At 37.8% G+C, this 25,581-nt stretch overlaps 2 protein-coding genes and 1 non-coding gene across 3 annotated transcripts; all 3 read right to left on the reverse strand.

Annotated features, from left to right (window-relative positions):
* Positions 1 to 547: 547 nt before the first annotated feature.
* On the reverse strand, positions 548 to 14,335 carry LOC131299467 (3'-5' exonuclease). The gene is made up of 6 exons (XM_058325019.1): positions 13,961 to 14,335; positions 10,241 to 10,420; positions 3,346 to 3,476; positions 3,093 to 3,254; positions 1,064 to 1,174; positions 548 to 975 (listed from the first exon to the last, which is right to left on the reverse strand). Exons 1-6 carry the CDS (start codon positions 14,244 to 14,246, stop codon positions 865 to 867), a joined length of 981 nt encoding a protein of 326 aa, XP_058181002.1. The 5' UTR covers positions 14,247 to 14,335; the 3' UTR covers positions 548 to 864.
* A 5,099-nt stretch (positions 14,336 to 19,434) lies between these two features.
* Positions 19,435 to 19,542, reverse strand: LOC131302145 (small nucleolar RNA snoR100). The gene has a single exon (XR_009191620.1). It is a non-coding gene; the product is annotated as a small nucleolar RNA snoR100 (small nucleolar RNA).
* A 152-nt stretch (positions 19,543 to 19,694) lies between these two features.
* Positions 19,695 to 20,468, reverse strand: LOC131299471 (protein RALF-like 24). The gene has a single exon (XM_058325022.1). The coding sequence runs from the start codon at positions 20,283 to 20,285 to the stop codon at positions 19,890 to 19,892; it is 396 nt and encodes a 131-aa protein (XP_058181005.1). The 5' UTR covers positions 20,286 to 20,468; the 3' UTR covers positions 19,695 to 19,889.
* Positions 20,469 to 25,581: the final 5,113 nt, after the last annotated feature.

Genomic DNA, 25,581 nt, shown 5'->3' on the forward strand with positions numbered 1-25,581 from the left:
TTTACCATTTTACCCATTTTATAAAATATGATATTGGAGCCACATTCACAAGTAATAGTCATGTCATGACAAATCAAGTTTAAATTTTGAATAAAAGAGGGAGAAAATTAGGGGTAAAATAGTACTCCCTCTATCCATTTTTAAATGTCTTACTTCGTACTTTTAATTTTTTAAGAAGACATCATCATTACACATGACACTTGAGGTCCCTCGCCTTATTTCTTATTGTTCCATTTTGATTAAAAGTGACCTTTAAGTAAAATGGAACAATCAGAAATAATTTAAAAGTACAAACATGACCCTAACCTTTCTATGATCATGGTGTTGCAAAAAGTTGTACTCACTCCGTCCCAATTTAAATGTCTCTTACGATTTTTCGTGCATTTTCAAACCCAAAAAATATACTCCCACGTATTTTTTTAATTTGGTGTAAGAATTTAAAAAATAATATGTAAGAAGTATATTTTTTGGGGGGTTTGAAAATGAACGAAAAACTGTATGGGACATTTAAATTGGAACGGAAGAAGTAACAAACAAGAAAAAGAAATACACAACAATAACAATATCAATGTAATCCCACATCTATGGGGTGAGAGCAGGGGAGAACGGGGCACAGACAACTTTTGGCAACATATGTACAAAAGAGTTGCTCTGAGAAAGTGTCACTGAAATAGCAGTCCTATGCCTCCAAAAATCGAAGAACTCAAGTTTGTCACTAAAATAGCAGTCCTATGCCTCCAAAAATCGATGAACTCAAGGGACGTTACACCATGAAACTATGTTTCCAAATCAAAGCCAGAAGGCATTAAAGACACAGCCCTAGAGGCCCAATTCTATATAAACAATAAAGAGATGACAACGGCACTAATCATTGTTTGGCACATTTCCCAATTTCTTCAGTTCTTTTTTTTTTTTTTTCCGATCGGCAATTTCTTCAGTTCTGTCATCAGTGGCATCAGGGAGTGTCTTCAGCGACTGCACCAACAAGAAGTGAGGAGCTTAGTTTTCACCCATCGTAGGACGCTAAAGTACGAGAAGAAAATGAGATCAGTTTTCCATTTACCTGATAAAGGTACCAAGAAGTAAAAGCATCGGTTGCGGCATATTGTAGTTGTTCGATTGATAAACTATCAGCTTCCCAGTTTCCAAGTCTAATTTTCCCCGGCTTTGGAAGCTGCAGCATCAGAGAACTTTCTCTAATATCTCAAACAAGAAATTGTCATGACTGCAAAGCATAACTCCAAATCAATCATATATAGCTGATTTCTAAGGGAAACCCATTGTTGATGTCATTTGAAGAATGTTGATTCCTGGGAGCAGGTGCTTCTGCTTGGTTCACATAAGGACATATTTCATTTTCAACTAGATGGAGCAGTAACATCATCAGTCAAGGCCAACAATATAAGCATTCTAAAAGATACCCCAACAAGAAAACGAGGCGATGGAAAGGCTCCAGTAGAACCATGCTTGAACATAACAAAGTTGCATCAAGACATGTATAGCCTTTTCAATTCAAATAACTTTCAAGTAAGCAGAAAGGGGGAGAAAAAAGAACTAAAATTGACTAGATGATTCACCAAATGAACTTCCTGTCACAAGTAAGCCATTGAGGTTAGACTAGGCAAAGAAAAATAAAAAATCCTTGAAGTCGGACCAGCACTAATTATGCTTAAATAATAACATTTCAATTCAGTGCTTTCTGGTGCCAAGGATTGTGTTACAAGCCTATTAAACTCGTGTTTGTAAAGGGAAAAGGAAAATGCTGCAATTAAGGCCTCAAGGCGTTGAGGCATAAACAGAGAGAATTTTATGATTATTTAATCAAAAATTTGTAAAACTCTAGAAAGTATAGAAAAGAGATACCAAAATAATAAATACGTAATCAAACCTCACAAGCTCAAACATGCTAACTTTATGTTTGTAATGTCGCCTCTATTTGGTACACAAATTTCCATTCAAAGAAAAAAACATACTCATATATCATGTGTCCATTATTGATCAGTTGGTAACTTCTCTTTCGTGTAGTTCATTTTGCGCAAAGATAGTCAGTTGCAGAGAGAGGATGAACGTGTGAAGATCTATAGGCCATGTTTTTCTAAAAGCACACACCTTATATGAAATGCGTAGAGATGTGCCAAGCACCATATGCGGAAGCCCTATAGACAACGCATAGGCTTTTGGAGCGTATATTACAATTTAAAAGCCTCAAGGCATTTTTCAATAGCCCTAGCCTTGAGGCAAGCCTCAAATTAGCCTTTAAGAACATTAAACTAAACAACCATCTGAGTTTAACAACTTTCATTAAGATCATCCACATGTAGCCCCAAACAAGGACAAAATGAAGAAAGCAGCTAAAGTGACCAAATTGGCAAGGCCAAGTTTACATAACATACAACCAAGCCGGCACATCCAAAGAAACAAAGAAGAATTATCAAAAATTAAGAAAATGAAAACATAATCAAGTGACATCATGGTTTTGTGATTCAAGTAGAGTTTGTGGTGATGGTTACAATAGCACATACAATGTCGTACTAACAATGTTTTAAAGGAAGGCCATCCACCCTCCCTCCCTGAAGCCATTTCACTCACGAGTATAACCGTGCTACAAAAACCTAAAATAAGAAACCAAAAGAGGAAACTACATGCCCATTGCACACTATAAACAACAACCAGGTCAAGGAGCAGAAGGGCTCATTTTTACCAACATGCTTGATTTGAATAATGGGAACTTCGATGTGACAGTGACCTAAACCCTTAGAGGAGCTCCTGCAGGGATACAACCTACATGAGGTCACTTCATGAAAATTTTCCATCATAAATAATACAATTTGACTTAGTACCGCCCAAGTTCATGGATACCCTATATCTTAGCTAGATGCAGCTAAAATGACCAAGCTAATGCATTTTAAAAATGCAAAGAGTATGACACACAAACCAGATTTTAGGAAATGGTTTTGGAGAATAGTGCAACATTGGCTGGTAAAGAGTGAGTGAAGGGCAAGACTGACTTCCCAGTTCAATGCGTCAAGATTTTCACAAACAGAATTAAAGGCGACAATCAGGCATATGGGATGGCAGGGCAGTATGTAGACCTGTTTGCAGATTAGCTTTTCGGTTAGTGAAGCCATACTCCACATCTTCGGCACTCCACCAAACTTTTGATTGGCCAGGCGAGACAAATCTTCCAAAGCCTTCATAGATATATTATAATCTTTATAAACTTTACCAGCATCACTGGCAATGCCCACTCCCACCTATACGAGTGTTAGGAGGTATATTAAATATAGATAATAGTTTGGACCATATATGCAGCAAAGTCTGGAGATTATTATAGATTTAACTCACCTTTACAGAAGTAGGATCTTCAAGAAGAGATCGCAAACTTTGAGGAATTCCAGAATGAAATATATGCATCACATAACAATGACAAGGATCTCCGCATATCTGCATAACTGCTACCTTCCTAGGCGGAACACCTGCAAAGTTCGTGTTCCTTCCAGTAAACATAAAAATCCAGTTCACAATAACGTTCCCACTAAAAAATCATACCAAAGAACTCTGTAACGTCGCCAAATTGTACATTACCAGGAGCCATTCTTTTTGAAGAATGAAAATAAGGAAACAAAGAGTTTGTATGCCCTTCGAGGACTTGAAGTGACTTAGGCTGCATTCCCCGATATTTAATTAAGAAAATTATAAATTTGAAAAAGGAAAGTGAAATAAGGGAAGGTATATCCTCAATAAATTGGAGGTGTCCTACATGGTGCGTGAATAGTGTCGGAAGAGGAGTTTTTAATGTTTTAGTTGGACAAGATTTTGGAAAACGAGTGGGGAACGAGAGTACTTTCAATACACTTGATCTCAAATTTATTTTTAACCGACTAAAACAACATTTTTCATTTCCATTCACCTTTTTTGTTCTATTTCCATTCATGATCTTCCCCTACACTTCATTGTGAATAAGATGAATGTAGTCATGTTTTAGATGTTAACTTGCTTTCAGCAATAATTTCAGTAAATGTCCTTATCACACGGGTGTCTGGTAGAAGTATAGAACTTTACCTAGAAGGTAAACAACAAAAGTTGGACTCATGATTCATTATGACCGGAATATTTTGAAGGCACTGATAATTTAGATTCTTGTGATGTTTGTAACTATACAAGTAACAAGGTAGGGAAACTTAAAAATACAGTAGTTGGACCATGTAGTAAATTTCAGATTGGGTGATCTCTATTTGGTAATGCATCATTTTGCATGAACATCACATTGTGGCCAAACAATGACTAAGCTTTGCTAAGGGGTAGGTTGCAAGCTCTGGTAACGATACCTTACGTCACACAAGCATGGCCTTACAAGTATTGACAAATTTGACGACAAACAACGCTTAACTATGACTAGCTTCTCCCTTTTGGACACCTCAAAGGTACATTTTTGTTGATGGGGACAAGTATCCCTTCAACACTGAACCTTTCCCTCAATTTACAAACTCGAAAAAGGGTTTCTAGGCTTGACCTCGTGCTCTTCGTCAAGGTTCAATACGCAATGGGTATTATAGGCTAATCCACTACCTACAACCACAAACCAATAATTTGGGCTTCCAATGCTGACCCTCAACGAATCAGCACTCAAGCTTGATAAAGAAGTGTGTAGTAACACAATACGTCCACATACAAATATAGAACATTTCAATGTCGATTCAAGACTTGGGTCTTGGGATCTCTTAGTTGGCTGTCGAATTCAAGCTTGTATGTGGGATTAATTTTCAAATATAGATAGTCTCTCTTTCAGCTTTGAGAAGTGAATTATTGCAAGATACACCATGTGAACTGCCACTAATTGTGTTACATGTATTCGGGATGTCAGTATAGTCAACCATGACCCTACAATGGTTGACCACAGTGATTTAAAAAGCGCGCGAAGCGCGCGCTATAGCGCGAGGCGCAGCGCAAGGATTGCGCTTCGGAACTATGGGCTATAGCGCAGAACACAAAGGCGCAAGAAAGGCGCTGAGGCGCGCGCTATAGTGCAAGGCGCTCAGGCTCACGCTTTTTGCTGTGAGGTAAAAATCAGTCTTACGTTCGCGATGCACTGAATAATTTCTTCCTTTAAATCAATGGGAGCCCTATTCGATCGACAAACCAGATCGAGCAACAGCCTCTTCGACGATTCAGAGTCTCGGACGATCGGAACCAGCTTCTTCTCTGGTCTCTCTCTCCGTCTCTGATTGTCGACTCCAAGTAACAACTTCTTCTTCCTCCTCCTCCTCCTCTCACCATCTCACGTTTGCTTCCTCCTCCTCCTCTCACCTTCTTCTTCCTCATTTTCTTTCTATTTTCACCGATTGTCTAGTACCCCCCCTTTTCTTTTTTCTTTTTTTTCCAGTCACAACCCCCCTTTTCTTTTTTTTCTTTTTTTTCACCTGTTTTTTTTTTGTTTTGTTTCCAACTCTGTTTAAAGTATTTGTTCAGTTTGTTGTATTTATTTGTACTTGTTATTTGTAGATGACATTTGAAAATTCTAGTAATGCCTATGCATGCCTCTAGATTTTATTGTCTTTAATCCTTTTGTTATGTCTCTAAGGCTAAACATTATTATGTTAGCTTTTCATGGATGATATGTTATGTTTAGTGTTTGGTACTTTCGTTTAACCATTGACATGTTATGTTTTATGACATTTGAAAGTTTTACAAGTGTTTATTTGTGTTGAAAACTTGTTCTAATAAAATTTGCCTTGCGTAGAAATTTTTTTTTTTTTTTGTGCTTCGCGTCAATAAAGCGCGCGCTGCGCCTTGCGCTTTGCGCGAAAGCCCCAAGGGATCGTTGCGCCTCGGTGCGCCTTTCGCCATTTAAAACACTGGTTGACCACACTGATGGTTGGTGACCAAACTATAACTTGGTCACATGGCAATTCTTGGGACGAAAGTATGATCGACCATGCCCATTGACACCCATTGCGCCAAGCCATATCTTTGATGCCCATTGCGAGCACATCTATTTGGACGTGCCCATTGGAGCACACTTTATCGTTGGGGTTGCCACTTGATTTTAGGAAATAAGAAACCAAATAATGAGATTCTGAATCCAAAAGCCAAGGGTACAAAAAAGGGGAAGGACGGAAGGTTATGCACCGCTCTTCGCCCAACCCAAATGTTGGCCTCTGGTTGTTTGACATAGGGCGTTTGAAAAGCTTCATTGGTCTCGCAAATACTAGATTATTTAACCATTACAAGTGAAATATTTGAACAGGAAATAAAACAATTAAGGGTAGGCCTGTGCAAAAAACCCGCTGACCCGACCCGACCCGAAGCCATGCGGACGGTTCTGATCAAGGATTCGGTCGGCCCTCGGTTTGCTAGATGTAAAATTTTCAATCTTCGGTTCGGCCTTCGGATGTAGAGAATCTCTACCCGTCGGACCCGAACCGTCCGATTAAAAGGATTTACACGTGGCATAATCCCAAAAGATGATACACCTTATCAATTCTCTCTCATATCCCATGCCTTTTCAAATTTTTGCAGCGTGAAAAGGGGATCTGGGAAACTACTTTTTTCTCTCTCTCTTCCTCTCTCCTCTGCAATCTTGGGCTTGAATCAAGTCAACAGACAACAATGCAAAGTGCAAACGACTCCTTCTCTTTCTTTTCCTCTGCAATTTCTATCCGATAATGGCGATAATCGACAGCCAAAAAACCTCACTCTCTCAAACTCAGACTCCCTCTCTCTCACATCTCACCCAGCTTCCACAACCACTGAGACGGAAGAGATCGAGGCCGGAAGTCATCGTCCAGAGTCCAAACTACTCCAAGCGTCCATGACTGCTCCCATCTCGCAATCTGTATATTTTCTGCATTTTCTTGACTGTATTCCTTAGATCTGCATTTTTTTGCTTTGATTTTGCATTTTGTTCTGCCTTCAATGGTCCAACCCGACGGACCCGAACCGATGAAAAGCATCAGTTTCCCGGACGGTTCTTCCACTTCCACGGTTCGGTTTCGGTTCAGAAAATTGCCAACTCGACTACTCGGGTCGGGTGACGGGTTCATGCCAAACCTGACCCGACCCGACCCGACCCGTGCACACCCCTAATTAAGGGGGTCGGGGAAGGGAACATTCATCGAACAAATATAACAAAATCAAATAGAGCCCTTCTGGCATGAAGAGATCTGGCAGCCGGCAGCCCCCATAAGTTCTGACGGCCTACAAATACATCTCGTGGCCTTGGAATCTACTCGCAGCCACGACTTCTAAGAGCATCCACAATGCAATAATCAAAAGTGATTAATCAAAACTTGCCACATCAGATTTTGATTATCCATTTAGAAGTTGTTAAAGTTAGCAATGTCAAATCCCACATTGTTTATTTTTGCCCATAATCAAAACCAATGGACCCACTGCCAATAGTTCCTTCCCTCCAAACTTTTCCCTTCATTTCACGCCTATTTCATCCCTCCAAAAAAAGTTTTTGCAAAAGAAAAAAGGGAGTGGTTTCACTCCCCTTTTTTATTTTCACAATCCTTTTTTTTGTTTTTTAGAGTTGAGAGTGTATGTATTTTTTTCTAAAAGACAAAAAATGGAGTGTGGATACCAAAAGGGGTGTAAAAATCAATTCCCAAAAAAAAAAAATGTTTTTGAAAAAAAGTTTCATAGAAACATTGCTCAAAAAGAAATGGAAGGAGAGAGAGAGAGAGAGAGAGAGAGAGAGAGAGAGAGAGAGAGAGAGTAAAAGAGAAGGTTTTTGTGTAATGATGGATGTACTTGATTGAGAAAATGTGGTGACCGCTAAATTAGTTATTGGCAAAAGGTTGCTAGTTTTGATTATCCAAATGCCCAAATTTGATTATTGGTTAAAAGGTTGCTAAGTTTGATTATTACAATGTAAGCACTTTTTTTAGAAAACATTGCTAACTTTATAGCAATCCTTCGATTTTCATTATTACATTGTGGATGCTCTAATAGTACCACAATCTCGCGGCCGCCACAAGTACACTAGTAGAAAAATAACAGAGAAGAACATGGGTTGGAAAATCAACAGAAACTGAAACATGGCTCGTTCGCGGACTATATGAGCTTGGTTTCCCGACCTTTATGGATTGAAGGCCCAAAAAACCCCAAGAACAATGAAGAACTCTTTGGGTTGGGTGCTCTCTGTGTGTTTTCGCTCATGAATTTCTAAGGCTACCGGTGTGTACGGGTGCTATGCTATGATATCGCGAAGAATGAGATTGCTTGATAGTGGAAGGTATGGAAAATCTGGTGAAGTTTGTATGGGAGAAGCTCCTAATTATAGAGTGTATGTGATAATGCTAGAGAGATCCTAGAAATTAAAATATTTAGTAAACAACGAATTAAATCTCCTTCGAGCTCTATCCCAAAGAGTTGTAAACGTATGGACAAGCGCAAAAGATTGGATTGAAGGGGTTTGGATCGAACTCAATCACTTGCGAAGCCAATCTGGGTTCTGGAAGGTTCTGCCGAATAAAAGGATCTCATGGCTGCCACAAAGATCTCACGGCCTTGGGAACATCTTGTGGAGAGGGAAAAGTTCTAGCAGGCATGGCTCTGGACGAGAGGCCAAGTGGCGGTGGCATGAAACTTCTCACGTCCATGACATATATCTCGCTGTTGTGACTTCTAGAGTCGCAACCTCTACATCTACTGGGCAGACTCTGGTTCTATGCTTCTAACCTCACTAGGTGTAAGCAGCACGAGCTCCTGGGACATGTTTCTAAGACTGATGTCACTGACCTTCATTCTTTAAGTGTTCCACATGATTCATATGGCTTTCCACACTTCATCAATGCATACAGACACCATCTCAAATCATCGGGAGTTACCCAAGGCGTGGCTTTAATATTTACAAAGCCAAACTGGGGTGTCTACAATGATCATAAAAATCTTAAACCTACATAGACAACAAAAAAATAAATCTTTCAAATTGACATAAATGAAAGGTGTAAGAGCCCTATCAGTTATGATACTAACGTCCTAATATTTAGTCCAAGAATTATTTAGATTGGGGAGTGAAAAAAAATACAAAAGCCCTTGATTTCTACATCTCAAAATACTTGCAAAAAATTCATGTTGCAGGAAAAGCGACTACACAATAAAATGAAATATACCACGGTGTAAAAGGATGCAAGAAATAGAATAACACTAGAACAGACTTTTCTTCTCCCATACAATGGCATTGACTTCCAGTAATCTTAAAGAGACTTTTCGTCTCCCGTATAAAAAGACACTAAGGCTCCGTTCCGGAACCTAAAAAAAGCTCTTATTTTTTAAGAAGGCAATTTCAAACTCAAATATTATGGGCCTATTGAAATTTAAAAATATGCAATATGGATCTTTTCTGGAAGATCTTGATGAGATCTTTTATTCGATGTAAAAAAATTTGAAAAATTATTTTTCATTTACTTTATTTTTGAGTTTGAAAATATGAAATAAGCTGCTTATTTTTTAAGAAGGTTTCTGGAACGGGGCCTAATGTGCCTCAGACACAGTATATATGTGGATGAAAATTGAGCAAAGTTCCGATTTGGATTTGAATGGCACTTTTCTCTGCGTCTATCCTTAGACAGCATTTTCCAAGGCCCAACAAGAACTCTTGCGGATAACAGTCTATAATTCGATAAGATAAATGAGAAAACCACAAGATCAATTCCGCAAACGACCAAAAAAAAAAAGAGTTGATATGCACGGGGGAAACATGCAATTTAGTAATCCATAGTAAGGCTATACTATCCCACATAAATGAAAATATGAAATATAGAAAAGAATTCTGCACATAAACGCCATCTGAAACCATAGAATAGAGGTTTACACAAGCAAATAATTCAATCAACATAACCCCACGTAGACTAAACCAAAACTACTGGATTCACGCTAAGTTGAGTGAGCTATACCATATATGTGAATGGCAACCAAAATATTGGTGGTTTCATTTCCTTCTGAAGAGAAAATTAAAGAAGCAAAGCAACAGCTTAACAAAGTAAAACTTTTACACGGTAATTGAAGCAAGGATTTGTGAAGTGATTTATGGAGGTAAAGCAAAAGATGAAGCAAAAAAGCTACAGTGATTCTTCAGTTCCTAGCATTTTCTTTTTCATTAAGACATCCCTTCAAAAATCCATGACCCAAACACAACTTTAATCATAAAATGATAAAAATCAACCAATCTTGCAGAGATTTGATAGAAAATAGCCAAGAGCATGAAAAAATATAATCAGGGAACTGCACCAACCGCTTCTAAATATGGGTCTCCATTCGATGTCCAATCCAAGAATAACCTGATCCACTTCTCTCTTTCTTGTTTCAACAATCTTTAAAAGCTCCTTTGCAGCTTTCTCAACCTCAGCAACAGTTCTACTATAGAGAACTTGACCTTTGAACGCCATTGCTGGATACCTCATCTCCAACTTAGCTGACACAGAGAGACAAAAAGGTTGAGATACTAAAACTTCTTTTCTTCCCTAAGCCAGCCATATCTCGAAGTAAATTTATATGAGAAACTTTGTATTGTTATTTTACCAACCCCAAAGCATGACCAAAAAGTAGATTTGTATTGCTGTATGGAACAAGATAACAAAACAGGGAGGAAAGGAACAAGGCCTTCAGGGAAAAAGTATGATATTTGCACATAGAAATATGAATTGAATTTCCATTTACTGCCAGATAATGGAGACAATATCAATCAGTACGCAAGGCATGTGTTTTGAAGGGTAATTCATCCACATATTTCCTGAACCCAAATGTCTGGGACTCGTTTCATTAACCTCTTGGAATCTGCCTACATTGCCTATCCAGTTTAAACCACAACAGCTATTAAAATATGATTCATTTCCATAACCGTCTGGATACTTCCTAGTTCCTACCTATCACATCTCCAGTTTAAAACCACAATAGGTACTTGGAGGGGACATTAATGTGGGTATTTGGAGGTCCTCTGCCACCAGAGGCCATCAGAGGACCATCCATACCTCCTCAGCTCCCTTACGCAGCTAAGATGACCACCACTCATCGAATGGGACCAAAAGCTCCACACTCTTCCTAACTTATGGCGACTCTGCACAGCACCCTAGGCCAGGAGCAGGGCCTAGGTACAATGCTCGGGACCTAAGGAGGAATGTGGCTTGGAGGCTAGATTAAAGGGATTGTCAAGGCTCATCTCCACGAGGTGACCTCCAACTTGACCGGTCATAAAGAGAGAGGGGTTCGCCAATGTCAGCCTACGTTTGAAGATCTCTGCAATATCCCGTCTGACAAGCTAATACATAGGGGCCTGTATCATCCAACTGTTCCTGGGAGTCCCTTGATAAAGAACTCCAGTTCTGATAATAACGCCCAAAGGGGGAACCCGTACTCTGTTGCGCATTAATGAGCTGAGGCACACTTCCTTTCCCTTCAAGGCTCCCAAGCTCCTATATAAATATGGGTAAACCCCTATTAAAGACAAACATTCAATACACATTGAAGGCGCACCTAACACAACTACTCTCAACTGCCATCCCTCTCTCTATAAGACTGCCCTGAGCTCTTTCCTCCACGTCCGGTGGTCCTGAGTCATTGTAGTAACCACCACATTCCCGGAGGGCAACCTCAGGTACTCTTCCCACTCCTCATACTCACAAGGATTTATCTAGGTAAATCTTCATGGCAAGACTTCACTAATTATCAAAGCAGCATTAGGGCACGACCGTACGAGTACTATGCCAATTGATACTAGTTTCCCCCGATGTAAACTTAAGTATGGAGGATTATTGTCCTCTTTTAGCGGTTGCGTCTCTAGAGTCTAGCGCGAATGTCTACTCTCATTTTGTGCACATGCAGGTCCTTGCTCTAATTTTGTGCACTTATCCAAGATGCTAGCTAACATTGGAGCGTATAGGATTACCACAAGGTGTCATTGGTGATCCCCCCAACTCAATAGCTAATTTTTCCACCGGGAATCTAGCGAGGGAGGCTATAATTTTGTGTGTCATTGTTTCTCGTTCACTTCCATAAAAACAAACAGGACTTCATTAGTTGTGTATCAATACTATGTAATGTAAAAACCTTCCATTCCGTTCCATGGAAAGAGGGCATCATCTTTGAAGTTATTTTTCCTCAATGGGGCACCAACCACATGCTAACTCCATCAAATCCAATTTTTCAAAATGTTATGACTAGAATCTCAACAGGCCTTCATTAGTTGTGTATCAATACTACGTAATGTAAAAACCTTCCATTCCATTCCATTCCATGGTAAGAGGGCATCATCTTTGAAGTTATTTTTCTTCAATGGGGCACCAACCACATGCTAACTCCATCAAATCCAATTTTTCAAAATGTTATGACTAGAATCTCAGTTTTTTTAACTTGTCAAATATTTAACCCATCTAAAAAGCATTCACTCCACCCACTAATCACATCCCCAATTTAAATTTGCAAATATAAGACTATTCCATCACTTCCTTGGAAAAAAATCCCCTCTCTATCTCTCTCTCTCTCTCTCTCTCTCTCTCTCTCTCTCTCTCTCTCTCTCTCTCTCTCTCATCTAAAAAGCATTGACCCCCCCCCCCCCCCCCCCAACAAATCACATCCCCACTTTAAATTTGCAAATACAAGACTCTATTCCATCACTTCCTTGGAAAAAAATTCGCTCTCCCTCTCTCTCTCTCTCTCTCTCATATATATATATATATATATATATATATATATATATATACATACACTGTACATACATATATATGCATACACACACACATACATACATATATAAATACATATATATATATACACTAATTTTCAAGCCCACTTGCCCGGATTTTCTCTTTCCCGATCGATTTGCAATGATCCGAGCTGCTCAATGTGTTCAGGACGTGATTTTAAGGGTACCCGCGAGAAATCAGCAAAAAAAATGATCGGGAAGGGCTTGATCCGAGCAGTTTTTTACTGAACCGTTCAATAAAAAACTGTTCGGATCAAGCCCTTTCCGATCATTTTTTTTGCTGATTTCTCGCTGGTACCCTTAAAATCACATTCTGATCACTTTGAACGGCTCGGATCATCGAAATTCGATTGGAAAATGCGAGGCCCGGACGGTCCGGACCTGAAAATAACTCTCTCTCTCTCTCTCTCTCTCTCTCTCTCTCTCTCTCTCTCTATATATATATATATATATATATATATATATATATATATATATGCAAATAGTATTATTTCTTACTTACATGTCAATTTCTACAAACCTAGATTTTACAAACTTTTGGCAAATTTTATCTTCTTATAGACTGAAACAAATCCTGGAGTCGAAAACCCTTTATCATATTTATATGCTTTATTATTTGAAATTGACCCATCTACGAAAGAAAACCCTAGAGTCACCACTGTTATAGAACAACATTTATTCTCGTCTCATAACTCCAATTTATAGGTTATGAATCATACCAAAACTTTCAAATGGGACGAAAATTAGCAATGCCACTTTCACCTTGAAATCAGTAGTAGGTAGGCATGCCATACTAAACACCGAAGCAGACGCTTCCATTCCATGTGAAGTTGTGAACCAAAATAAGGCTTGCGAACTCCTTTGTCATTCCTCTAACAGCCCCTTTGGATTGAGTGCATTCATGAGAAAAGAAGTTTCTCACCAACTCTCATCATTTTTGTTGAGAAATGATGAGAATTAAAATAGACATTGCATTTACACAAATTCCTCATCATTTCTCACCTAATTCTACAAACAAGTGGTGAGATTCTTCTTTCTATTCTTTTCTTTTCTCACCAAACCTGTCAATCCAAAGGGGCTGTAAAGCTCAAACACAACCTAAATTTTCCAAATTCCGAGTTTTCAAACTAGAATGCTTTGGAAGATACCAAACCTGAATCTCATTACCTTCACCAACAATATTTCAGGGCAACCACACAGAAAGTCGAGAGAAACGTGAAAATATTATTAAGGAATAAAAAGAAGGATGTTTACCTGGATATGAAGGATGATGATAAGGATTAAAAAACTGTTTATTCCGACATGGTAACAGAGAGGACGAATGTGCACCGTTGATAGATCCAGGCAACCGCCGGCGAACAAGCAGGCTGTCGTCGTTCGGAGTCGGCAAGTGGCGGCGGCGCTTGATCGGAGAGGAAGACGAAGATGAGGTGGTACCAGGAGTAGCAGCAGATTGGAATGCTGCTTCGATGGCTTCGAGTTCTAGGTCGGTGAAGGGTCGATCCCAGTCGGAAATGGAATAGTTTCCTCCACTTTCCATTCTTATTAGTACTGGAGTGTCCAAGTTTAAGAAGGAGAGGACTTCCCGAGGTTGGGCAGCAGCAGGGCGAACTTTTCAAATTTAGGCTCTGTTTGGAAATCAAGGGAAAAAAAAACATAAGAGAAAGGAAAATAAATAAAATGGGAAGAAAATATGAGGAAAAATTTACTATTCATAAAACTTGAAATTGTTATTTTTTTCTCTCTTCCTTTTCCAACCAAATAGTATGAGGGAAATTTTTTAGTTGTCCTTTCTTTTCCTTTCCTTTCCTCAAGTTCCAAATAAATTAGGGTCCATTCGGAACTTGTGAATATTTTTTTTAATTTTCACACTCTTTTTTATATATTCATATTCTATTTTTTGTCTTTTAGTAAAAAAAAATACACTTTCAACACTAAAAAAAGAAGAAGATATGAATATCAAAAAAAGTAATTGTGAAAATCAATTCCAAAAAAGAAAAAAGGAAAATGTGTTCTTATTTTTCTCTCACTTTCTTCATAAACCAAACAAAAGGAGGGGAAATTTTTAATGTTCATTTCCTTTCCTTTCTTTTTCGTAGTTTCCAAACAATGCCTTAATTTAAGTCTAGTTTCCCAAAAAAAAAAAATTGAAGAGAATTTAACTTTTTGTTTTGTCCATATATATATATATATATATATATATATATATATATATATATATATATATATATTTTTTTAGCATTTGTTAGTTTTGCGTCAGGTTTTTGTGAATTATTGATTCGTCTCGTCGCGACAAACACATAATTCACAAAAGCTTGGCTCAAAACTAATACTCCCTCTGTACCCATTTTTTAGTCTCAGTTAGCACTTTTTGTTCCAAAATTATTGTCCCACTTCGAAACCAAAACGGTGATACTCCCTCTGTCTCCATTTAATGATCCCAACTTTTTGTCATCCTAAAAAATTGTCTCATTTCAAAACTAAATGGGCAATAGTTGATGAATTTTTTCTTCTACCCTTCCATTTTTAAATTTCTAGTACTAGTAAAGTAAGAAAAAAACAATGATTGAAGAATAAAGTGAGAAACAAGTTTTAAAAAAATGTAATGGTGGTGTCCTCTTATTTAGTTGGAATTTTTAAAAGAAACCATTAAATAGGGACGGGGGAGAAATTAATAAAGTTTTCATTTAACCCTTCAACTTCTAAATCGATAGTTTTAACAAAAATTTAAAAGGGCAATTAGACAAATAGAACATTCAATAATTGAAAGGTAAAATTGAAAAATATTGTAGTCAAACACAATATATTTGTATTTATGTATCTCATAAGAAAAAGGTTTTAAAAAAAAAGGTAAATCACATGTCAAAGAATGTAAATATAACCACAAAAAGTGGACAAGATAAAAACTTACGTAGTATGCCCACTTAGGATGATTATTCAATTATCTTTGCTTATTATTTCGTAAAGCATAAATTACAATACTACAATGGTCAAGGTTATGTAGCACTGAAGTTGTAGGTGGTAAACAGGTGCTGTATTTACGGCAATTCAAATAAATAAGGGTCCGTTTGTCGGACGGATAAAGTTTTGGAGGATAAAGAAGAAGGGTGATAAGAGATGGATATGGTATGAGGTGGGAGAGGGGATTAGCTAAAAAGGGATTTGTTTCGTTTTCTTAAAAGGGGGATTAGCTTGGTTTGTTTGGTAGTGGATATGGGTGCTGCATAATGGAATAATATAACAAATTACTTGTCCTTAGGAGAAGCATCATCGTATAGTGTTTGGATAATAAGCAAACTTTTCCTCTTTACCTTCACTTTTCCCCTCTCTTCTCCTGACCATTCTCACCAAGAAATCTCCACCGGCGTCTCATAGCCCTCATCATCGCATCGGCGTTACTTTCTCTGTCATCATCCCTTTGTTGTTGCACCGTATTCATCCCTCCATTGTCTGACCACGAACTCTCCACATTCAGGATTTATGACTGAAAATTTGGTAGATAGATCACAAAAGAAGATATCTCACTACTTTTTGTCTTCACCTACATTTTCGAAGAGATAATCCATATTAGATTTTGTCACCCCTCACCACCGCAATCCCAATCCTAGATTTTGCTTTCTTCGAAGGAAGCTAAGATTGTTGCGTTGGGCCAGAAGTTAGGGGCAAGGAACAACCCAGCCATTTGTTTCGCCTAGATAACACAACCCCCAGCCCCGAGGTTTTTTGTGAGCCAACCCGTTTTAAAATTATAGATCCCGAATAGCACTTAGAATCTATCAATGCGTTTGATAATGTGCATATTCATTTCACTTACAAGTTTTAAGAAATTTGTTTACTCTCTCTGCACGGTTCTTAATAAGTTTCTCTATCTACCTCTTTCCACTTATTACAATTTCTCAAAACTTAAAACCAGATAAAGTGATTAGATTTGCATCAGAATATAGTATTTAGAAAAACCAGACAAAGTGAATATATCTTTTTGGTTGCTAATTCTTTCCTATTACATATAGTAGTAACTTTCTATGAAAATACTTTTTTGACCCTCGACTTCAGGTGCCAACTCCCAAAGCACTTTCGGCGCCTGGTCTAATTTTGTAGTAGATCAATAGAACATAGACAGTCAAAAAAGTGAAAAACAAAACTGAACAATACCAGTTTATTTATATTCTCTGAGGAGACAATGGGGGCAATGGTCAGTTGGTCGGAAAATTTAAAAAGATGAATGAGGCTAAAGGTCATCAGGCCCCGGAATTAGGTCATCAGGTCTCGGAATTAGTTAAGGTGCGCGCAAGTTGGTCCGAACATCTGTTTATCACTCACTATAGACTAGGCAACAGATCACCCTCGTCCTTTGTAAACTGAATATGCTTTCCAAGAGGTTGGTAACTTGCAGGCTTGCGTCTTTGATAAGCCACAAAAGAAATCATGATGGATTCCCACCAAGAAGATGAATATCCTGGGCCATGGTTTTGAATTGTGACATTTCAACACATAAAGGTAACAATCGAAGCATATAATAAAGGCAAAATGTAAAATGCAAAGGACAAAGACTAAGCTCCCACACACTCTTGAAGTATGGGAGTATTGACAAACATGTATAGGCTGTCACAGTCGTGAATTTTTTTAACATCATCACCGATTAAAAAAAAAAAAACTTCATAGCTGATAAATCAGCTGCTTTAAATTAGGTAGTGAATCGGCTATGAACACATGTGTATCGATGCATTCCCTTTCAGCCAACTTCTTTATTTTGATTGCCGAATTTGTTACTCAACAATTTCAAGTACAAAAATGATATTTTCTATAGAAATGCCCTGGGTTACCACTGGCAATTGTGTTAGTTGGTGGACTTCTCTCAAAGGAAAGGGATTCGAACATCTCAGTAACAGGAAAGCGATACATGGACAAACTGCCACCAAGTTACAAGCGATTGCCATGCTTTCTGTATTTCAGAGAATCTAAGGAAGATTATGAAGTGCCGGCACAGAAATTGATTTGGCTATGGATCTCTGAAGGTTTAGCACATCCTATACTCAATTTTCATATATGTTGAACGTTAAGAAAAGGCGGCACTCGATTTGATGTGGATATTCTAGATAGAAACTGGAAAGGGGGCACATGATACAATTTCTTGCTCACAGGTCGCAAAAGCAAGTTCTTAACCAAAGCCAATAGGGTTCTAGTCATCAAGGATGTTACATAGTTATTTCATCTCTTCCCACCTACGTCATGCAATGAAACTATCCTCTTAAATCCATCTCTTCGATGCTTGACAAGCTCAAACCGAGATATTTTGTGTTAGGTCTACCGAGGAGGATGGGGAATTTGGCAATACCAAAAAGGGCAAAGTATTGGAGATACTGATAGTGCAAAGGTTGAGGCCATTAAAACCCAAATGGAGAGTTAACAACGAACCTGAGTCCAACTGGGCAAGAGTTCTTTCTAAGAAGTACAAGGCCGCTTCCTGCTAGGCTTCAAATCCTTCCCAACGTGGAGAGGGTTCTCCATGGGTATAAGCTCTTTAATTTTGGCACTAGAGTTAATGTGAGAAACGGGAAGGGAACCAGGTTCTGGCTGGACAAGAGGAGTGGGTTGGGTGTTATTAGACACTCGTTAGTGGACCCTTGAGAGATCTAAGGACAACAATCAGGGTGAGTGTCCGATTTCTCCTGTTTGTCCCGTGTCCTCCGTCCTTCAGTTGAAGCTAGGATTAGAGCTCTCTCTCAAATGGCTAATTGTTTGGGACAAAACTATGGATGACTTCTTCAATTGTCTTTCTACCAACCAAACTCCCGAAAAGTTCCTCAGTTGCCACTGCTCCTGAGAAATTAACTTGGCTTTGGAAAACCAGAACAACCCCCTCGTGTCTAGCCTTTTCTTTAGTTATCTTCCCTTCACCGTCTCAATACCAAACATAACCTCTTGATTCCCTCTATTAGCCAACTTTTTCTCACCTTGTATTGACACAGCTGAAACAAGAAGTCATGCTCTATGTTACAGTTCCAGTGCTAACTACATCTTCGAAGAATTAGTTTGCCGAAGCATTGCACAACTCTGTCGCACCAAAGCGTTGAACAACTCTGTAGTTTCCTGGGCTATTGCGTTCTCCTTTCAATGCTTGGTTTATTTGGTTCGCAAACACTGAAAAATGGAGGGCCAACCAGCATGGAGATATTCTCTCTACTCGCTTGAACTCTTGAAATATTACATAGCTAGGAACCTCCAAACTTAGACAAGCCTATCGTGATGCAAACAAGTGCCCGGATGCTCTGGTCACAACAGGCTTTTCCTTGAGAGGGAGAAATTAGCCTAATTAGGGTTTTGGAATCTAATCTGGAACTTCTTCTTTTTTGGCGCCATTAGTTAAACCTAATCTACTCTATCCTTGGGGACTTGTGGAGGGGAATGAGTGCTTACGGGAAACGAACCCTGCCCATATGCATGGGAGTATAAGGAAGGCACCAAGTGCATTCCACTCTACTTGCCCGGAACTATTTTCTTGGCAATTATATGCTGACTCTGTTGTGTATATATACCCCGAGCTATCCTTAGTTTTGATTACACAGTTCAGTTATCCATAAAAACAACACACACAACAACAATAGAACCCATTTAGTCCCTAATAATTGGGGTATGGGCGGGGAGGATTGGAGACAAACCTAACCTTTGGCAATATGCACAAAGTGGCTGCTCTCAGAATACCACTGAAACAGTGGCCCCCCTATACTTGTTTTGCTATGGAACCATGCCCCCAAATCAAAGCCAAATGGCATCAGAAAGGGCAGGCCTAGAGACTCAATTTAATTTATGTGCGCATTACCATGCTTCTTTCATTGATAGTCCAGAGCATTGGTATGCACTCAAGTTATCCATAAAAACAAAATAAAACTAATACTACTACGTTCAGAAACTCCAAATCTACCCCAACATGAATACGTATCTTCCTCAAAAGTCCAAACCCAATCAGGTATCCTATCAAGTGTATCAATTTTCTTCAAAAAAACCCTTAATTATCACAAGAAAAATCAAGAGAAAAATCCATTCATACATAACCAAATGGACAACTAGTCTTGAATATACAAACATAAACTTAAAACCCCAAAAGGGATTCCCAACACAGGAAAATAGGAGAAAATTTTTACCACTCCCATCAACATATATCACTTTCGGTCCCACCTTTTCATCAAGATTTGATGTCACTAATATCTCTGGCACAGCCTGTAATGACCTCACATCCTCTGTTGTAAGGGTTTGCCGCACCAGCTGCCCTGCAATTGTAGTACGAAGCCCCAGGCTTCGTGCACGGAACCAAGTCCCTCTTCAGTGTCTCGTAGCTTATAAACCTCCTCTGCATCACCAAAACCCTCCGATTGCTCTCTGAATCAATCTCTTCAATGCACTCTCCTCCGCCACAAACCCTCCTCATCATTTCATCCAATTCACTGGCGGTTTTCAGTGAATTGAAGCCCGAAGCTGAAACGCCCGAAGCTGAAACCCCATTGCAGATTTTGAAGTGGGTGTGGAGGAAAATCAGTAGTATGAGAAGGGTGTTCATGGGTTTCAGATGGGTTTTGGGCATTTTGCTCGTTGGTGATTCTTGGGAGTCTCTGTGGTTTTGTGGGCTGTAAAAAGCCAGATAGAGGAGCGGAGAGAGTAATGGAAGTGAGATTGTTTTGATGGTTGGAGAGAGAATTAATGCGGGCGAGGGCCACTGTCCCACTCTCACCAACCAGGCTACTCCATGGGGAATGAGACTATGAGAGTGACCCCACAATGGACAATGGGAAGCCTTTTTCAACAGAATCCAATTGGAGGCAATATCTTTTTAATTGATTTTCACATTTCTTTTTTAATAATTCATATATTTTTTTATTATTATCTATTTGAATTTGTTATCTTATTCTTTATTTAATACATTTTTTTACACATTTAAAGATAATATTATAACTTCATGTATATATAAAAATAAAAAAAATGTGAATGATTAAAAAAAAAGTGTAAAAATCATTTTCCTTCCTTTTTGTTTTTGTTGATAACCATTGTAAGCAGTATGGATGCCCGTGCTTTTGCTTTTCTGGCCTATGCGAGTGAGTCGGGTAATTATTCCATGTGTTGGTGTCCCAAATATTTTTTTACCACACATTTATGTAGGTTTCGCACATTTTGTGATGGAAACCACACAAATTTGTAGTGAAAAAAGAGTTTGGAACACCACGATCCCGTTCGTTTTGGGATTTTAGATTCAGATATGTAAGTAATGAGTGTACAAAGAAATAAAATAATGATTGAAAATATGAGTAATAATTAGAAAGAGATAGAGAGAAAAATAAGAATAATAATTGAAAACAAAATAATGATTAAAATTCAAAATCTAAAAATCCTAAAATGAACGGTGTCCACGTGGCGGTATCCGAACAGCTTCCAATAACTTTAATTTTCCGGTGTAGTCGGATTGATTAAGACGGTGAATAGACCCGGTTTTTTGCAATTATCTTGGATAAATCATTGTTGATGGGGTACAGCAAATTGGAATAATATCCATTTGTTTGGTACTGTACCAACTGTGGTATTGAGTAATTTCGGTCTCCTGCCAATAATAAAAAAGCAATGTTAGGTACAAAGCTAGAAAATACGAGTGCAATTTTGTTCACCATCCTTAAAAGAGAGTAAATATTACTTTCTCTCTTATTAGTTGAAATGGTGTGGACCCCACCACAAAGTGATGTCATGCTTACTAAATATGAATGATGGTAATATTCACTCACTTAAGTGAAGGATGAACAAAACTCAACTCATAAAATACAATGTCGGACATAATTGAATTCATAACCATTCAATGCACATAAGCACACATACATCGAGTGGTTCCGAATACAGTTGTATCTAGAGTTATGTCCAAATTTAGTGTTCCTGAAAATAGAAAGAGTAATTTTCTATTAGCCATTGATATTTCTTCAAAGTGAGATATATAGGGAGTGTTGGATTCCATTGATTAGAAAAATTAGAAGAGAGAGATGGAAGAGAATGGATAGCCACTAGAGTGCAAATTTGGTCCCCTGTCGAAAAAGTGATACAGTACTCCTATTATGGAACTTCCATAATGGAAGAATATGTAAATGGTGTTATGGATAATGCATGTGAATGACAAAGTCAAGAAAGAAGTTATGAGTGAACAGTGATTATCGTTGTAATAGTCTAAATAGTTACAGTGTTGCTTTGTTCCCTTATAGTTTGCCTATATAAATGGCAATTGGTTTACAAGTAATGTACATATTTTTTAGAATAGATGAAAGAGAAAAAGAAACAGAAAGGAAAGGAAAGAAAAAAAATCGACAGTTATGTACATATTATGTCCAATATTTATTTACGTTTATGCGAGTTTCTTTTATATCTGTCTCAATTTTATAACACGTTATCAGCACGAAGCTCTAACCAAAAAGGGTGTCCTTCCGGAAGTAGTGTACCCCTAATACTTGAAGTATTGTATTTATCAAGTACCTGAAGTATTTATAATTTAGAGATACCTGCAGTACTCTATTACTCCTAATACCATAAGTATTTTAATTATCTGTAAAGAGAAAATACCTGAAGTATTGCTAGATACTTGAAGTAATCTATAACAAGAAAAAAATGAATACCTGAAGTATATTCATTAAAACATACTTGAAGTATTTTCCAGAAGAATTAGTTATCTTTTACTTCTTTTACTATTGATTTCATTTTATCAATTTATATTGTTTAGATAAAAAATCACCGTAAATATTCTCAGTAAAAACTTAGAAAAAAAGGAGACAGTCTTCAATACTGAATCCGCCACGCACTCTCGAACCCACGACCTCCTTAAAGGAAGTGTTGAGTTTGACCACCAGGCTAATCTTAGTGGTTGATTTATTTGTTACGTATCTATTTATATATGCAATAAGCGTTGGTGAGTCTTGGAAAGCATGTAAGTACAACCAATGAAATGAAACCAACTCTACTATGAAAAATAAACGATTATTGTCATCAAATACTATTTTACATAAAATATTATTTGAATTCTTCACTTGCCTAGAAAGTTAATAGATGTTGTCTATTTGTCTTTTGAAGTGTCCGAAGTCTTTTGGCTGATCAAAGAAAGGAAAAGGGAGATTTTTCATAGTTGTCTTTCGTTGCCTTATAATTAATGTCATACACACTTATCCCCTAAAATCTTATGCATCCTTTAAACTTTAGTTCTTTTTAAAAACATATGTCATTAATTTGATTGTTACTTATTAAATGTTCAGTTGTTTTATAGAATATGACGTTCAAACATCTGGAATTTACTACCCTAGATGTTTTCGGGGAGAAACTACCTTCCTTGGGTTCAGGATATTGAAATTCATCTAGATGGTATGAATCTTGGTCACACCCTTGAAGAAAATAATAGTGCATCACTGGAGGATACAGCCAAGGCAATGATTTTTATCTGTCGCCATATCCACGAGGATCTCAAATCCGAATATCTAACGGTCAGAGACCCAAAAATTTTACGGAATGATTTAAAAGATAGATTTGAACATCAGAAATCGATAATCCTCCCAAAAGCTCTTTTTGATTGGACACACATAAGAGTGCAAAATTTTCAAACAGTTCAAGATTATTATTCTACTCTATTTAAAATTGTTTCAACATTAAGATTGTGTGGCGAGACAATCACTGAAAAGAATTTGCTAGAAAAAATGTATTCCACTATGCACCCAAATAATATTACTCTTCAACAACTATACAGAAAGAGTGGTTTTACAAAGTTTTTTGAATTAATTACTTGTCTTATCGTGGTCGAGAAAAACAATGAAATTTTACTTAAAAATCACCAAATTCGCTCGACTGGTGCCACACCAGTCCCTGAGGCAAATAGAGTTTCTTTTTGAGGTCGCGATCGAGGATACAATCGTGGATATGCACGGGGACGTGGTCGAAATTTGTATCGACAAAACCGTGGGGGCTACATTCAAAAACCATCCAACAGAAATGCACAACCATCTCACCAAAACTGGAAGATCAATCCAGAACCATCCCACCTATATGTCAAAACTACTCACCAAACAGGGTCCAATGACCCTGAGTCCTCTAAAGGGAAAGGGAAGATAAATGTTTCCGTTGGGAGATGAGTGGTCACTGGTCACGTACATGTCGTACGCCCAGACATTTGACTGATCTATATCAAGTATTTGTTAAGAAGGGCAAGGGAATTGAAGTGAATTTCACAAATCAGAATGAATCTTTTGACAATACTTTTCTGGATATTGAGAATTTTATTATTGAACCAGAAGAGTCATTTGATTTTCTAATTGGTGATGGAAATGACCACACTGGTTAAATTAGTTCTTTTATCACTATGTTAGTGTGTTTACTTTTATGTGTAAGTGTAACGTCCCGATTTTCGGACACGTTAATTAAATCATTTCTAATTGATTTAATATTCCATAAAATTGATTTAAGAAACAAAATTTTATTAAACAGAGTTTAGCGCGAAAATCTCAAATACTAAATTCAAAAAAAAATACTTAACTGTCTTACAACCCAACGAAATAAAACAGAGTTTGATAAACGTGATAACACTTTTGGAAATTCAAATAGCAATACTTTAAATTAACAGAGCTTCTAAGGGTAAGGCATCCAAGGCTCGACAAACTCCCCTTCCTCAGCTGGGAGGTCCTCACCTTGATACTGATCATCTTGAAGAGGATTCTGCTCTTCGGTCTCTTGATTACCTGGCATAAAACGCCAGCCCAACGGCACCATAATGAGTTTTGAAACTCAGTAGATAATCCCAACCCTACTAACCCCTTACTTTACAGTTAGCAGATCAACGATATAACAAATGATAGTAGGTACAACAAAAAAAACAAATCATCTTTTTCTTTACCATCCATCATCTTACATGAAATCTAAGGATCCTCTCCACGAGATCCTTTCCTCCCACATCCGCTAACTACAACCGTCTCATGGGTCCGCCCTTTCTCTTGTTTATCTTGTACCAGGGTCCTAGGTGAGCGCACCTAAATTATGTATCTAGCATGTTCTCACTTAAGACCATAACAGGAGAATCGAGTCATCCCATGACGCATCGTACATTAGGGTCGGGCATCACCTACCACTAACTATAACCGTCTCATGGGACCTATTCTCTCTTGAACAAAAGAAGCAAATTTTCCCATGACGCATTATACATTAGCGTCACCACATCTCTCAACACTGGGCCCCATTGGTTACCTATTTCAACACAGGGCCCCATTGGTTACCCTTGCCATCACCATGGCTCAATTCACAATCCACACACTCACACTTCCAACAATTTAGCATTCTCCATTTACTTAATATCGTCTACATGAATCACTACTCGTAACCATCCCGTGAACCTAAGTCCATTCTAGCACGTAGAACACGATACTATCAATAATAACTCAATTCATAACATGGTACATTTCAATGAGAAAAAAAAAATACATGTGAAATAATATTGTGCGAGTAAGTAAAACACACAGTGTTTTATGAATGGGCCGATGCCCTTAACGTTTGTTAAGCAAGAAAATTAGAAATAGTTTTTATTAATTTTTTTATCTACTTGTTACTCATCTAATACAAAAGTTGAAATTATGTTATAGAAATTCTAGTTTCTAATGATTCCGAGTTTAGTCTTAATCCTTGATGTAGGTTCATTCATCAAGATTTTGGAATCATATCACCTGAAACATTCATCACAGTAATAATTTTTAATAACTTGTTTCATAAGTCAGTGATCAATTAGTAAAATGAAAGATCAAATAATCCATAGATTACAAATTCAAGGGATGATACATAAAGAATCATAAGACTAAGGTTAAAGTGTAAAATATGTATATATATAT

Source organism: Rhododendron vialii, chromosome 9a (genome assembly GCF_030253575.1).
Source record: "Rhododendron vialii isolate Sample 1 chromosome 9a, ASM3025357v1".
In the NCBI taxonomy this organism is placed as follows: Eukaryota; Viridiplantae; Streptophyta; class Magnoliopsida; order Ericales; family Ericaceae; genus Rhododendron; species Rhododendron vialii.